The sequence below is a fragment of the Euleptes europaea genome, chromosome 6, assembly GCF_029931775.1.
Source record: "Euleptes europaea isolate rEulEur1 chromosome 6, rEulEur1.hap1, whole genome shotgun sequence".
NCBI classification, from domain to species: Eukaryota; Metazoa; Chordata; class Lepidosauria; order Squamata; family Sphaerodactylidae; genus Euleptes; species Euleptes europaea.
The window spans coordinates 50,254,806-50,271,817 of NC_079317.1; the positions used below are offsets into that span (position 1 = coordinate 50,254,806).

The 17,012-nt window shown below is 44.7% G+C and overlaps 1 protein-coding gene across 1 annotated transcript; it reads left to right on the forward strand.

Moving 5' to 3' along the window:
* Positions 1–1,540: 1,540 nt before the first annotated feature.
* GCHFR (GTP cyclohydrolase I feedback regulator) lies at positions 1,541–16,022 on the forward strand. Its single transcript, XM_056851768.1, has 3 exons — positions 1,541–1,611; positions 6,060–6,154; positions 15,772–16,022. Exons 1-3 carry the CDS (start codon positions 1,576–1,578, stop codon positions 15,950–15,952), a joined length of 312 nt encoding a protein of 103 aa, XP_056707746.1. The 5' UTR covers positions 1,541–1,575; the 3' UTR covers positions 15,953–16,022.
* The last annotated feature ends 990 nt before the right edge of the window (positions 16,023–17,012 follow it).

The window sequence follows — 17,012 nt, forward strand, 5'->3', positions numbered from 1 at the left end:
TGTGGCTCAGTGGTCGAGCATCTGCTTGGCATGCAGAAGGTCCCAGGTTCAATCCTTGACATCTTCAGTTAAAGGGACTAGGCAAGCAGGTGATGTGAAAAAACCCTGCCTGAGACCCTGGAGAGCCGCTGCCAGTCTGAATAGACAATACTGACTTGGATGGACTGAGAGTCTGATTTGGTAGAAGGCAGCTTCATGTGTTCATTTCCGGGGAGTTACATTGGGGAAGGGCTCAGTGGTAGAGCCTCTGCTTGGCATGCAGAAGGTCCCAGGTTCAATCCTCGGCATCTCCAGTTAAAGGGACTAGGCAAGCAGGTGATGGGAAAGACCCCTGCCTGAGACCCTGGAGAGCTGCTGCTGGTTTGAGTAGACAATACTGACTATGATGGACTAAGGGTCTGATTCAGTGATAAGGCAGCTTCATGTGTTCAACATAGCAGGAAGCAGTGGCGGACTGGGTCTAAAAATATTGGTTGCCAGGAGACAAGGGGAGCCCACCCACAACTATAAGGATATCATATTGTCGAAGGCTTTCACGGTCATTGGTTCTTGTAGGTTATCCGGGCTGTGTAACCGTAACTCTTCCTACACACTTGACACTGAGAGACACTGTCCTTCAGTGTGACTCCTCTGAAGATGCCTGCCACAGCTGCTGGCGAAATGTCAGGAAAGAAAATACCAAGACCACGGTTACACAGCCCGGATAACCTATAAGGATATCATTTGATTTTTATTTTTAACATGTTGTCTAATGTTGAAGAGGGCCCACTTGCCATCGGACAAGCGAACACAATGGCCAGTACGCCACTGGCAGAAAGCAAAATTGGCAAGGTGAGAATTATGCAGAAGCTGAACTAGTAGCTGAACTTCAGAACAGGGTTGGTATTTGTTTTTTTGAAATGACGTGGTAACCAGGGGTTCGGGGGCGGGGGGAGAGACCCGAATCGTTATTTCAAGAAAACAGTTTATTCTGGCAGCTGCGACTCAGAGGCCCTAATGGGCAGAAATCTCTGAGTCCCGATTGTACTGAGGGAGAGACACTTATCCAAATTCAAGTTATGACGGCATATCAACATTCTGTACATATCTGATTGTATTACAGACAAAGAGGTGGCGCGGTACAGTTCAGTTCTAACCAGTTTCTCCTATCATTGTTTATAGTTCACTCTGACACTCCAGAACTCTTAACCCACTTACTTAAAGCACACAGAGAGCAAGCCTGTATCTGGGTAGTCGTTCCTTCCCCCAGCTTCCCTGGCAGTCCGGATGCCAATTATGACCGGGAGATCTTTTGGGCCACGGTTACATAACCGTCTCAACAAGTCACGCGACTGTCCGAATATATCAAGCAGCCGACGCGCCATCAGGGAGGCTGCGACTTCTGGCCGTCCCGCTGGTCCGCCCGGCGATTCCACAAGCGCGCCGCCCTGAAGCTGCGCCCTCGCCGATTGGCTGCCCGGGGAGAGGGCGTGGTTCTGGGGGGGGGGCTGGCAGGATGTCACGTGAGGGTCGAGCGGGCAAGGGAGAGCGAAGGGCCGCGGCCACGTCGGGGACCCTGGCGGGGCGGAGGGGACCATGCCGTACGTCCTCATCAGCACTCAGATCCGCATGGTGAGCAGCGCCGGGCAAGGGCGGGTGACTTCACTAGCCGCGCGCGTTAGGGTGGGACGGTGCTGAAGACACTGGGCGAAAACGCGCGGTCGCTTGAGCCTCCTTTCTTCCCTGTTCCAGCCAGGATTCAGCTAGGATCGAACGCACGGACGTTCTTCCCTGTTCCAGCCAGGATCGAACGCACGAACGTTCTTCCCTGTTCCAGCCAGGATTCAGCCAGGATCGAACGCACGAACGTGCGTTCGATCCTGGCTGAATCCTGGCTGGAACAGGGAAGAACGTTCGTGCGTTCGATCCTGGCTGAATCCTGGCTGGAACAGGGAAGAAAGGAGGCTCAAGCGACCGTGCGTTTTCGCCCACTGTTTGTATTCATTGGTGGGGTCCGGATGGCCGCTGTTGGAGCGCGAGGATGCTCCTTGGGAATATCTGGCTCCATCTCCTAAGCCAAAAGCTGTTTGGTGTTTCGGGTCGTTTGCATGCAATGCTCCGAGGACATCTGTGCCTGCTTGGTTTGTACCGGGAGTGCCAGGTTGGGGCTGGGGTTGCTGAAAAACGGTTTGGAGTTAAATCGACAGGGCTCTATGATTTGTGTGTGAGCGCGTTTGCAGACAGAGGTTTAGCTGTTCAGGCAACTTGGGGCTGCTGTTACCAGCAGCTGTTCAACAGCTGGTGCCTACCTCAAACCCCATTCCAAGGGTGTTATTCTGTACCTCAGGATGAACCAGAGGGCATCTTTCAGAGTGGCTGGGAATAGAGAGGGAAGCCTTGGGGTGCTATGAATGGCTGCTGTACTTTGGGGGAGCAACTGGTGCGTTTGGCAGTGAGCTGCGGGATAAGACTCTTCGCACAGCCTAGCTGGGGTTTCTGTTTTGTTTTAAAGAAACTTGAGCCTGAGGCCAAAATCCCAGAAAGCAGCTATTTCTGATAAAGGATAGAAAAGAGCAAGAGTCCAGTAGTACCTTAAAGACTAATAAAATTTCTGTCGGGGTATGAGCTTTCGTGAGCCACGGCTCACTTCTTCAGATAATTGTGAGCAGTGACTCGCAAAAGCTCATGGGCTGCCACAAATGTTATTACTCTTTAAGGTGCTACTGGACTCTTGCTCTTTTCTCCTGCTAGTGACAGACGAACACAGCTACAGAGGTGAGGATGGAACCAGAGGCTCTGTTCCATCTATAAGCCAATTCCCTGTGCCAGCTCTTTTCAGAAAGTGCCATAGAAGGAGGTTTTTGGCTCGTGCGTGTGGGTGTGTTTGTGTACATTGAAGCAACCAACTGAGTACGTTTAGAGCTGTTTCATACATTATGGTTTGATACATTATGGTTTGGATCCTAAGCCACGTCCCTGCCTCCCCACCTCTTGCTGCAGCCTTCTGTCCCGTCCCCCCCATTGTGCTGTTGCAGGTCAGTGGACCCGAAGAAACCGTGGGGAGCAAAGTGAGAGTCTGTGTGTGTATGTGTGCGTGTGGGGATCTACAACAAATCTGCCCCTCTGCTGCAGGCAGAAAAGCTATTCAGTAAGGGGAGCTGCTGTGCTTAGAGAATATCACCTCAGATCCAAGCTTACGTTTTAACATGTACCAGAAAAAATATAATATGGCTCGCAACACATTTACCCCTATTTGTAGTATACACACAGATTGGATCCCCTTGCGTCACACAGCTAAATGTTAATTCCCCCCTCCAGTACAAGGAGCATTTTCCAACACAGGAAGCCTCTGCACTTAAGTTGCAGAGTGATAGGATCTAACCAACTGTTTTATAATGGTGCTCTGAGAGTAAGAAATTTAGCTGCTCTTTTTGCTTCTATATAATATAATTATATTTGCTTCTATATAATATAATTATGTTTCTGCAACAACATGATAGCTGTAGAACAACTATTGAAAAAATACACAATGGCAACCTCCCTCCTCTTTATACCAGCAATCCACCTGGATGTGGCAGAATTACACATGCTTAGATCTTCTGCATTGTCATTTGTTTTTTATGCTGGCACAGGTGGAGGAGAGGCTGGCAGCTGGTTCCTGTAGCTGTTTTATATGCCAAGAATGGCATGGTTCTGGGCAGACAGAGGCAGGGATTGTACCAACGTATTGCCCTGTTACTGGGGATAGAAAAATGACCTTTGGATCTAATACACTTTCCACCAGAGGGTCCTGTACCAGACAGACCAGATAATCAAGCTGTCCAAGAGGGATGATATAAATGCAAGATACGGAAAGAAAAGAAGGGTGGAGGCATTGAGAAGGAAGGGAAGGGAAGAGAAAGATCAACGAGGAGAAAGCGCCAGTAATGTTGACCAATAGGCACAGGGCACTGGAACAGAGAATATAATGGATTTGCAAAATCACGCTTAAAACTCTAGTCCCTTTCTGAACTTGTAGATTGATACTGTGTGTAATTCACTTCCATTTGTTTGGCAAGGCTGAGCAGAATTTGAACTATGGGATATTTTCTGTTTGTGCCTTAACCTCTGCATGATATATACTGGATGGCATCTTGTTTTTAAAAGGGCTGTCACTCGAGACATTTTAGTTGTCTAAAAATCAGAGGTTTAATCATTAATAGACTGATTACATTTGTACCAGTTTCCATATGAATAATGCCTAAATTTGTAATGAAACGTAACTTTCCTCCCCAAAAAAGGTATGGCATGTTTGCCAGGAAAGAAAAACAAAACCCTTCTTTTAGAAATGTTGGGAGCATTAAATAATTAAAAAAAATAGAGAAGGGCACATGCCAGATTACAAAACTAAGCAGTCATTCTGCAGGCAGGATTTAAGTGAAGCAATTTGTTTACATTTGAAGAATCCACAGATGCCCATTGACAATAATTTCTACAACACTCATTGCCCTTTTGCAACAGAATGAAGTAAATGTGTGTTTGTTTGCAAAGCCTGTTTTTATAGCCTGCCTTTCCTTAGCAGATTCTAAAGAGGCTAAAGGGATTCTGCTTTTTAAAAAAAATCCTTTTGACAAATACAGTATTTTGTTTTTGTTGCTAAATTTGCAAATGCACAGGTCATTGCGGCGGATTTGTTCCGTACGAGACAGAAAAGCATGCAAAATCCTCAGCCCGCTGGCTTGCTCCTTTAGACTTGAATTTCCATTTGCAGAGTTTGCTGTAGCTGGTGTTGAAGATGTAGAAGCTTCAGCAGCGTCTCCCTTGTGTGTTTAGGAACCAGAAATTTCAGGGACAGAGACCCCCCTCCCTGGAATTTAGTCTGGCCACTGAGCACTTCCTTTGCCTTGGCACATCTTTGTCGTTCCTGAGTCAGTTGCCCTGCTGACTTCCTTTCTGCAGAGCACCGCAGTGTTTTGACCCTTGGGTTAAGAGCTGTTCCTTCCTCACAGTGTGTGAGAGCTCAGGTGTTTGAACAGCATTTTCCGATTGCAGAACAGCCCCTTTAAGTGCTAGGTAAAGGGTTTTTGAAAACATCGAAATGGTTTATAGCTGGTCCCTCAGCAACCAGGCAGGCAATTTTTTTTTGTACATGGGGAGTTGGTAATTGTTTCTTTCAGACTGTCTGTGAGACTGAAATGGTGGTATGGGTGGACAGGTAAGCTAATGGAACGTGTCATGAGCCACTGATCTTTGTGGCACCTATCTGTGCAATCCTAAGCAAAACTAGCTAGGGTTACCAACCTCCAGGTAGTAGCTGGAGATCTCCTGCTATTACAACTGATCTCCAGCTGATAGAAACCAGTTCCCCTGGAGAAAATGGCCGCTTTGGCAATTGGACTCTATGATATTGAAGTCCCAAACCATGCCCTCCTCAGGCTCTGCCCCAAAAGCCTTCCGCCGGTGGTGAAGAGGGACCTGGCAACCCTAAAACCAGCCCATATTAAGTCCATTGAAGTCAGTGGGATTAGAAGAGTGTAACTCTGTTTAGAATTGCACTGGGAGGCTTGTTTCATAAGGCTGGTTAAGCTTCTAGTTTTGTATGGAAATTCAGATCATTTAAGTGTTTAACTGTTTGAAATCCATTACCACATTTCTTCTCACTGGTGCTGGAAACAAAGCATACCGTATTAAATAATACAATAATAATGGATACTTTTGAACTCTTTGTTTTCTTTTGTTTAGCCTGTAGAGGGAGCTCTTCTCAATCACTGGGTCCTTCTGAGTCATTCCAGAGTCCTGCCTTCCTGCTATGCTTTGTACTAAGGGGCATAAGTGATTGCAATTCTTCTCTTCTGTATAGATAAATCATGTGTGGTGCTGCCCAAATGCCCCTTGGAATAGTTGCTTTTGCATTAAATATATTTCAGTATACTGGAAGCTTTTGTGAACCTTCTCCAAGTCAAACACATCATTTGCTATCAATAAAACGTTTTTTCATAAGTGTTGTATATATTATACCATCAATAAACTCCAAGCAGGTAGAATGAAAGAGAATGGTGTTGTTGTTTTTCAGGAATAAAATTGTAAATTTCTCTCTGCAGGAGGTTGGACCCACGATGGTTGGCGATGAGCATTCTGATCCAAACTTGATGCTCTATCTAGGGGCCACTAAAAGAAACATGCTGGGGAACCATTTGTAAGTATATTTGTAGGGATTTTAATCATCCTTCCACTTCTTCTGGCATTCCATCCTATCACTATACAGTTTCTCCCCCATTTAACTAACTGTGCTTCTCTCTTATTACTACTGTTTTGATTTACATGCATGCATTGCAAACAAACCAAAGACTGGTTTCCATGCGTGTGTTCATAGAACCTGCAATATCCAGTGACTCAGTTATTGCGGATCAAACCTCCACAGAGCAGACTTCCTATCCTCTCTCCCACAATGACTTTTGGTGGAATTGAGTCCCGCACTTTTAGCCAACAAATGTGCACTTACCTGTTATAGACAAACCAAGGGGTGTATGTTCATGTGAGAAGCAGGTATTACCCTTCCTTGATTGTCCGTATTTGTTGAAGCAATAGCCACTCCCGCGCCCTCATCCATCAAAAGCAGTGTGTGAGCATTAGTATGGGAATAAGGCTATAGACCTTTTATATTTTAAATACTTTAATTTTTTTCAACGTAAAATTGACCATTTTCCCCCTTCCTTAGTGCAGGCGTGCTACAGATTGAAGATGAAAAAGAAATTGAAATCTGCAACCCCCACCCCTTGGGAGGGTCAGCATTTTAGAATGAGTAATGGTGATGGGGTGGCCAGGGTAATGGAGAGAGGTGGGGCAGGCAGTACATCTTCTGGAACGTTACACGCTGAACAAGGTAAGACAAGAGCATTATGGTAGGTCAAACCTTTGCTCTACAATCTGTGCAACCTTGAAAAACCACTGTGAATCAGTACTCTAAAAGAAAACTGGGATGACATCTTTGGGTAAAGGAGTAAAAAAAACAGAATGCAATAGTCCGGGAGATACGTCGTCTGGAATCTCATGAATAAACGAGTGAGCCAAGATGACAATTTCAGAGAAAAAGGCCAGTGAGGAATCCTTACCACAGGATGGAATCTTTGTGATGTTGTGGCCGGCTCATAATAAGTTTGATGCTGGCTAGATGGTAGATGAATAGCAAGCACAACTTAAAGTTGCTTTCTAGGGAAGGCCTTTGTGTCTGACTTTTGATGCATGAGTTTTCCGTCCATTACAGATGACCTTGTGCCCAGCCTTCGCAATGTCCGGGTCTTCCCATTCCTCTATTAACCTGACTCTTCCATCTTCCCTGATCAAAGCCCGGGTGAAATCCCCATGCAGAAGGCAAAGTGTGGGGACATGCAAGCTTGGTTTTGCTCTCAGCCAATTACAAAGCAGCATGTCCAGAGGCAGGGATTCAAATACTTCCTGCTTCCTCAGGGCTCTTTCTGAGCACAAGAAAGTCTTTTTAAAACTGAGGCTTGGATTCCTCCTGCCCTTTCAGATTGCTCCATTTTTGTTGTTCTAAAAAAAATTTTTTTATGTGGCAATTGGGTTTGGGGGGAATTTTCTCTCACAGTAAGCACTATAAGTAAGCCAATTAAAAGCAGCAGCCTGTTATCTTATCCGTCCTGAGTGGAATGGCTGATACATCTAGGCGCTGTGTTAGTTCTCCATGCTTTAGTTGATCCTGTCATACCTTGTTCAAGCCAGGGGGGAGGTCTTAGGATTTCTGCCCCATGAGACATATTTGCTCTTTTTTATAAACTGGGACTCCCCACCCCAGTACATGTGTTCACTAGCTTGACATAACCAGTGAATGGTCTCTGATTTTTTCCTGATTAGATCTGAATTTTATATAGTTACATTTCACCCTGTACTTTCTGCTTTTCATGGCCCCTTGACTATATACTGTTTGTGTGCCATACCCTCCTATATAAAATGCCTGTCTGTGAGGATCCACTCTATTGCCTCTGAAGAAATGAGCTGTCAACCATGAAGGCTTCTGATGGAATAAAATGTTGTTCAAGACTCCAGTTTATTTTTGCCGCAACAGACTAATATGGCTGATCTATTACTTTCTATCTCCCATCAGTAATATCCTCCTCTCTGATCCATGTGTGCAGCCTTGTCTTTCCCCTGAACCTTCCTTCTCCTTTCCTCTCCATTTTCAATCTTCTTCCAGATCACATCTCTTCGCCCTGCACAGCATTGTCCAAATCAGTCTCTTTCTGCCCATAGCTTTGGATAGCTTTCCAGTGTACACTCTTTTCTCCCCCTGCCCTAACTCCTAAGCCTTTTCTCTGGCTTCATCACACTTTAGTCCTCTCGCTTCTGTCTGGAACTCTGCTGCTCAAACCATTCACCTCTCTTGTTGCTTAAACCAAGCGCTGTCCCCCTTCATAGCATTATACTGGCTTCCCGTCTTCTTTCGCATTATGCCCTTCTGTTTAAAGCTCTTCATATATTTCTGTCCTTATCCCTTCTCAGGATCTTTGCTCCTCTAACAGTGCAATTCTAAGCAGAGTGACACCCTTCTGAGTTTACTGAAGTCAAAGGGTGTAGATGGGTGTAAGTCTGCTTAGGATGGCACAGTAGCTTCACCACCCTTATCTGTCTATTCAAATGATACATCTTAATCACATGTAGCTTTTCCTCCAACCTTTTCACTCTTTTCAGCTAAAGATGCTTCCCCAGGCTGCAGTCTCCAGCTGGAGACTAGGTGGGCCATCTTAACCCTTCTGCACTGAGAGCCAGGGTGGTGTAGTGGTTAAGAGCGGTGGTTTGGAGCAGTGGACTCTGATTTGGAGAACCGGGTTTGAATCCCCACTCCTCCACATGAGCGGCTGAGGCTAATCTGGTGAATGGGATTTGTTTCCCCACTCCTACACATGAAGCCAGCTGGGTGACCTTGGGCTAGTCACACTCTCAGCCCCACTTGCCTCACAGGGTGTCTGTTGTGGGGAGGGGAAGGCAAGGTGATTGTAAGCTTGTTTGATTATTCTTTAAGTGATAGAGAAAGTTGGCAAATAAAAACCAACTCTTCTTCTGGTTTTCCTCATTTAGATTGACCCCCACCACTGATTACCACAGGAGGGGAGGTGGCTATGGAGCTATCAGGGCCTTGGCTGCAAATCCAAACAGGCCTGCAGCTACTGAGTGGTAGTGGAACCTAGCAGGCCTCGTGGTGATGACGTCACTTGACATCACTTTCTGGTGACTGGTTCTGCTAGCCATTCAGAATCTGTGTGCCTGCATAGAGCTGCAGCAATGACCCTAGCAGCTCTGTCATCTCCTGGTACCTGTTGGTAAGAGCATTGCTTCATCTTCCTCCTTCAGCTGTGCTCAGTCATGGTTGATGGGATATTTTGTCTGACCTTGCAAGCTGATGCTGTTAGAAGCTGCCATATTTTTGTATTTTCCTGGTTATGTAATCATGACTCAGGTATCTGAAATCACACGGTGTTCTTAATCATGCACATTTTTTTCTGTCCTTTGGCCTCTGATATTCTTGTTTTGACCTGCAACCATGAAGGCTCAAACAATTTTACTAAGTGGGAAAAGAAACACTGTATTAAATTGCATGGCTGAAATCTGAAATTTGATGAGAAGCATCAAAACGTCTTGAGATGCCAGGTCCCTCTTTTCCACCAGCGGGAGGTTTTTGGGGCGGAACCTGAGGAGAGTGGGGTTTGGGAAGGGGAGGGACTTCAGTGCCATAGAGTCCAATTGCCAAAGCAGCCATTTTCTCCAGGGGAACTATCTCTGTCGCCTGGAGATCAGTTGTAATAGCGGGAGATCTTCAGCTAGTATCTGGAGGTTGGCAACCCTACTTGAGATTTGCAAAAAACGTATGATTAACTGTGTTGTAAATGCCTTTTGGGTTTGCAGTATATTGACTAGGTAGAGAAAACTCAGCTGTTCACATTCCTGGCAGGTGTGAGGCTTCTGTGCATAGGTTCTCAACAAAGAATCATCTCTGGAGCTAACTGTCAGAAATTTAATTTATCCTGTCAATGTTTGCACTTCTTTCTGGCTGGTGTGTCTGTAAACCTTTCATGTAAACTTTTCATCCACACCCATTTTCTGGGATGGAAGATTTAGGGAGTGTTTTATTTCTCCTTACGGTGGAGAGAATCTATGAAGTCTCCTCCCTTTGCAGTTGAACAAGAGGAGGAAAGATACAGGTAACAAAACAGCTGCCCTGGAATGCAGTAGGTTAACTGGGCCTTCCTCATGGGTGTGAAGTTCTGCGTTCCAAGGCGATTAGCAAAAAAGGAACCGGTTCAGAGACCAAAGCTAAACTATAAACACAACCGAAGGAGGCCCTTTTCATTAGACTAAGTTATCATAAAATTCAAAGTCAATCTTCAGGAAAAATTGAGCACACATAAGGATTCCTTTCGTTTGCAGTGACGACGCCCTTTAGGTTGTAAAAGCAATCTAATGCCTCTTTGATACAGCCACTCAGGTTATCTGTGTTGATCTTTATTCCAAAACTATAGGTGCATCTAGTGATCAAGAAGATAGTTGCCCAGGAAAACTTGTGCTGTGTTAATGAAATGGTTTTGTGTCATCTTGAAGGTGCCACCAGCTTTCGACTGTGAGCCTGAGAATCTTAAAACAAAAACTGAGGGTTTAGATAGCCACAAAAACTGCAAGTAAAACCAAGCATTTTCCCTAATACAAGTATACTGATTGTTCAAAGCATTTCACCAGTACCTAAGAATTTCTGAGTAAACCTAGGCAGTATTATTTATAACTGCAGTGCCTCTGGTTGCCAGCTGACCTGGAGGGGGAGAAAAGTCCTCTCCCTTTAATAGAGGCTTAAATGGGATGCTTGTTTACCAGGTTATTTACCTCCATGTTATTGACCTGTCCATTTCCACACGTTAAGCCTCTCTTAAAGGGAGAGGACACTTTTTTCTCCAGATTGTTGGCAAGCCTATATACATCACTTTTCCCTGAGAAATTGACAATTTAACAGTCGTGATAAAAACACTGTTTGCATTACCCCCTTATTACAGATAAGGGATATGGATTGATAGAGAATGGCTTGCCTGAAGCTGTGTGGTAAGATCACAATTGAGCTGTATTTCAACCAAGACTGTTTAGCTCATACCTCAGGTTCTTGCTGTGCCATCCTAAGCAGAATTACACCTTTAACTTCAATTGATTTGGAATGGTGTCTTTCCTCTTTGGATGGCACTTGGCTATAGTACCTCTCACAAGCGCTAAGCAAAGTGTCCCATTCGGCTCTGTGATGTTACGCAGGCTGTTCTATTAGTGATAGTTTAAATTCCAAATTCATCCTAAGAAAGGAACACATCATGCAGGAATGCCCTGTCCCTGCAAATAGTACATTTCATCATCTTGAGGACCAGCTGCTTTGTTGGGGAAAGCTGAGATACTTGTTATACATCAACTGAAGGGAAAATCTGGGGTACACATTTGGGTCCTTTGTAATGACCATTATTAGGAGGTGGTGGAGATGGAGGGCAAGATGGGCAGCGCTGTGCCGGCATGTGGTTGCCGAATGTCTAGCAGCACCGTGTGTGGCCAGAGACTTTCTTGACCTGTACGCAAGTGTCCTGCCATGCTGCTTGGCTTATGGGATGTTGCATGGCATGAGCTGCTCTGCATGTTAGTAGTGGTCATGCCAACACATAACCTGTGCATATGAAGTCCCACCATTGGCCCATCTAGTCCATGCCTGCATTGCCCATCAGCAGCATTCCAAGATCTCAAATAGGGGCTTTCCTGACCCTGCCTCCTAATTCCTATGAACTAGTCTTAGTTTTGTGCTCCCTGATGGGAAAGTAAGAGCCAGGCTAGTGCAGGGTTACCAACCTCAAGGTGGGACCCGGAGTTATCCCAGTTCTCATTTGGAGGAAATGGCAGCTATATAGAGGGGTTTATGATGGGAGCTCTCTGCTCTCCCCAAACTCTGCGCCAAATCTCAAAGCATTTTCCAAGACAACATTGGTAATGCTCTGCCTGCAAGTTCTTAATTGCAGGGGTTGCCACTTGCCAACATTTTCTTTAATGAGTGCTAGTTCCAAGTAATGCAATCTATCCCAAGCTACTCCCCCCCTCCAACCCTGGCATGGTAATAAGCTTTGCCTATTCCCTAAAATCAGGGCATAGACTAGGAAGAACACCAGAAAGGAAGCCATCAGTTAAGCAGCACAGAGAAAAAAACTATGAAATAATAGCTTTTATTTAAAAAAAAAAAAAGCCTAGCTTAGATCTTTTTGTGACCTTGCTTGGGTCTTTTAAGGGATACATGAGCTGCTCTGCATCTGGCAACCTTCTGGAACCCTGCTTTATTGGGTTGGATAAAGAAAGAAGGAGCATTTTGGTACCAGAACCAGAGTAGAGAGTCAATCTGGATTCTTAATTTTTAATCTGTTATATTCCTACATTGCAGATTACTTATTGGTCTTTTTCATTAATCAGTGGGTATATTTTAAGTGCTTCTGTACATGACACCCAAACTGCAGGTCTGGGGTGGAGGAAGATACTGCATTGAAGATCCTGGATCTGAGCTCCGCTCCAGCCTCTTATTTCCAGTGGGTGTGGTGGCAGCTCCGTTTCTTAACCTCCTGGTTAACGACTTAAACTTCCACAATAGCTAAGAGGTTGAAACGTTGTGTTTGACTCCGATGTTAACTTCTAATTTAAACTAATGATAGTTTAAATTACAAATTCATTGTCATTACATACTAGAAAAGGATCATATTGTAGGGGAATGCCCTGATCTGCAAATGATACATTTCTGTTCATAATCTTAAGGACCAACTGCTTTGTAATTAAAGACTATTCATCCAGTCACACACACCGTAAAAAAATCAGGTAAAGATGATCCTATTTCTTATATCAATTAGGTTTACACTAGAAGATCATCAATGCAATGCTTAGATGTTTTAAACCCTGAATTTTAAGAAATTGCAGATGAATGTGCTTTGCCAGGGGCAAGCACCTAGATTACCCTGATTATTATTTTTTAATTACAAGACTGAATTCTCAATAATGTTCCAGAAGCATTGAGAAAATACTAGCTGGTGTTCTACAGAAGAGAAATATTACTATCTCTTGTTCATTACCTCAGGTGATAAACATTGCTACTCATTGCATCTGCATGCTGCTCATGGATGTGGTAATTTATGGTCCTGAATGTACCATATATGGTATAGTTCAGGGATCCCCAACTTGCTGCCCACAAACACCTTTCCTGGCACCCGCCAAGTGTTTTTAGAAAGTGAGTGGGACCAGGTGGGAGTTTTGCTCAATTGCCCATTAGAGACTTGATTGGCTGTGCACATTTTAAAAAACATTGTATTGGCAGTAGCTGCCACCATAGCACAAGGATGTTCTTTATATGTCTGAAAGTAAGATGTGGCAGCCATTTTGTGTCTGGTTATGCCTCCTGCAGCAGCCATTTTGTGGCCACACCCACCATGTCAGAATTCCAATGGTGCCCACCAGCTCAAAAAGGTTGGAGACCTCTGGTGTAGCCAGATTACCTGGAGATCTTTCCTCCCAGCATAACCACACAGGCATTCTGAATACATGCGCACAATGCTGCCTTACGCTGAATCAGACCACTAATCTATTAGGGTCAATATTGTCTGCTCTGACTGATGTTGACTTTCCAGGGTCTCTGGTAGAGGTCTTTCACACCTGTAAGCCTAGGGCTCTGGGACAGGAGGTTTTCAGATGTTACCGCAAAAGGCAAAGAGTCAAAAGTGGGGTCACCCCAGTCTCTAGAGGTGAAGGCAGAAAGGGAGCAGATTCAGTCAAAGCCAGAGGATAGACTGCAAATCCCAAAGAGACTGGTGTGGGGTGTGTGGCCAGGGACCAGTGGGGCAGGATTGGATGACTAGCAGCCTGTACTGGGGGACATGGCATGTCTTTGGGGCTTATACTGGGCATGGGATTGGAGTAAGGAAGGGTGGCCTGCAACCCTGGAGGTGGGGCTGGATGTTAGGGAGGGGGCAAGGTGAATCCTGGGATGGAAAGGGATGGGAGTGAAGGAACTCCCTGCTGAGGACAAAGGAAGGAGGAAGTGTGGGAACTCCCTGCTGGTGAAGGGAAAGGCTATTTGTAATGTGGCCAATGCTGGCAAATAAAAAGCTTGAACTCTGCACTTCTTGTGTCCAGGCCAGTTTGTGCTAGAGCCATGGGCCACTGCCCCATCCCAAGTTTGCTGTGCACCTGCCTACTGCAGGGTCCCCCAGGTGCCGGCAAGCCCACATACAATATCACTTCCTACTTGATCCTTTTAACTGGAGCTGGCAGAGATTGAATCTGGGACCTTCCACATGCAAAGTGGATGCTCTTGTCACGGAGCCATGGCCCTTCCCCGAGGGCAGTGTGGTCAAACTCCATAAGGAGCTCCAGTCCCCATGCTTCCTGTATTCACGGTCTTAGAAGAATGCAAAAGCCACAAAACTGGGCATGCAGCTGGTTAGGTCCAAATATGTTATCTTGCATGCTTGATAAATGACACCGTTCCTGTGTCCTGTTTTTGTTGTTCACTGATAACCAAAGAACTTCTGTTAGACCTTTCAGTTGGATCTAGTGGAAAAACTTAAAAGAGTACTTTGATGCCTTTTGTTCAAAGATCCCCCAAATGTCATAACGTTTTTTGGGGGGAGGACAAACAGTGGGCTGCTGAGGAAAGGCTAGGTAGGAAAAGATCTGTTTTGTCAACTTCCACCATGAACTTTCCCCCGTTGGGGCCAAACGTCACATTACATAGGAGATCCATTACTGGATTGGCATCCTTTCCCCCACCTCCAAATTGAAATGCATCCATAGCTTATTGCCAGTGTGCAGCAGCAGCATGTGCTCACATGTTCAGCTCTTTCCACATCTCATGTTTTCCTGACCAACACACACACACTCAAGAGAGGGAAAACACACCTTAACCCTCAGCATTGCTGCTTCAAAGAACTTGGTAGCCTCTGCAGCCGCGTCCCAGTTGAACAGAAAGATGGGAGTTCTGATTTTGGATTTCCCATATGTGTACTTTGTCCCTTAGTTGTCATCCCCAACTAACCTCATGTACATGTAACTGCATTTGTTCACATTAATTCTTTCCTTAACTTCCTTCCTTCTCTCCTCCCATTGTTGAAATTTACATTGTAAGCTGGGAGAGGAACTTTTTATAGTTCTTGTTTATAGTACTGCATAAAGCACCACGTGCAGAGATGGTGCTCTGTCGGTGTCAGATGTGGGTAATAAAGTATCAAGATGGCTTGCCCTTTTCTAAATGTGAAAAGAAACAGCATGGTATTTGGTTTCTTCCTCAATAAATACGGTAATTAACTTTGTTCATCTGCAAGGCCATTTTCTCACTGTTAAAGCACTAGCTTTTAAAAATGTAATTGAAGTGTTCATTTCAAAACACCATAAAATCCCAGACACTAGTGCTGGTCTTTGGCTCTCTTGACCCCTTTGTAAATGCTGAGATTTCAACCAACACCTGATTTTTTTGTTCCCTGGCCTAAGGCCTTGAAAATGTAAAATGGTGAAGTTCTACCTGGGTATAGGCAGAATAGTATTCCTCTTAATAACTCATATCCATATAGCCAAGATTGTTTGCAGTGCCTCCTTGCAGTGCCTCCTCTCAATTACTTTCTAGTGTTCATAGCTTGTATTGTTAGAACATAAGTGCTTCCCACAATCTGAATGTTTCCTATCATTGTAGTGCTCATGGTTCTTTTGGGGTTGTTTGGAGAACTGTTCTTCTTACCCCTTTCTCCATCTTGCTTACAACAGCTGGGAGTACTACGTTCCTGATGCCCCCCGGATTGTGTTGGACAAGCTGGAGAAGCGAGGCTACCGCGTGATCAGCATGACAGGAGTAGGGCAGACACTGGTGTGGTGTCTCCACAAAGAAAGTACAGAGAACTCTGACATTCTTCCTGACCAAGACATTGCTGTCAATCGCCCAGCATAGGACTGGTGTCGTTTCTCTGATTAGTGGGGTTATATATTGTTTTCAAACATCATGAAGTAAAATCTAGTCAACATCCTACATTGTGAAAAAAATAACCACTGGTACAAGCTCACTATAGGAGTAATGGTGGTCCAGTTAAGCTTCAAGGGTTGGGAGACTAAAATGTCTCTAGAGAGACGGAGCTTTTTTGAGCATTAGTTTGAATCCAGTCTAGAAGTGCTTTTTACTGAAGTGTTAAATCTTCTCCATTTGTTACTGTTGAACAAAATCACCCTGGCACATAGTTTGCGGTGTAAGTAGCAGTTTTAAGCTGGGGAGGGGGAAAAAGTTAATTATAAGATAGCCAAACCAATTTGGGGAATGGAAAATAGACTTGCCACAGAGCAACTCAGTTATTATTTAGTACAGTGCCCTTATTGAAAGCAGGCTAAACTGTTCCAATTCAAGCAAGAACATGGTTGGAATTATGCAGCAACATGTGCCTTTTGAACCATCCATTGACAAGTATAGTGCAAATATTACACCATCAGTTTCGTAACTGTACCAGTCGCCCTTTCATTGCTGGGGTTACTTGGAAGACTTGCACCAAACTATACCCAAAGTCAGTGGTATGAATTATTTTTTTAAAATTGTTAAAGAAAACAAGACTTGTCATCTACAATTTAATTTCTGCGAAGAACCACTGGGACAAGCAGTTTAACTCTGAAAAAATAAAATAAAAGAAATAACCCTTAAGAAATAAAGATTGGCCACAGCTAAGCCTGTAGAAGTGGTGCACAGTACCCTTGAAAATAGGAAAGTGATAGATCAAGCATATCAAGATGGCCCTGTGCAGCCTTCTCTCTCTGCTTCAGAAAGGTGTATGGACATGGTAGGTTCCTATGGCTTCAATACTGCAGTGCTAAATCAGAAGCACCACAAAGACACAGGAAGATTCCTTTAGTTCAAAAGGGTACATTTGAGTCACCAAACAAAACTGAGATGGTGGCAAAGATTGCATGGCCAACACTGAAGCTTGATTGAGCTCCTCCTGTGGTATGAACTTCCACATTACCAGCAC

What these genes read in the sequence shown, in the direction of transcription:
- GCHFR (XM_056851768.1), top strand. Translation starts at nt 1,576, where the DNA reads ATGCCGTACGTCCTCATCAGCACTCAGATCCGCATG. An exon ending in TCAGCACTCAGATCCGCATG is followed by an intron (nt 1,612 to 6,059) that starts GTGAGCAGCGCC and finishes TTCTCTCTGCAG; the next exon opens with GAGGTTGGACCCACGATGGT. An exon ending in AACATGCTGGGGAACCATTT is followed by an intron (nt 6,155 to 15,771) that starts GTAAGTATATTT and finishes TGCTTACAACAG; the next exon opens with CTGGGAGTACTACGTTCCTG.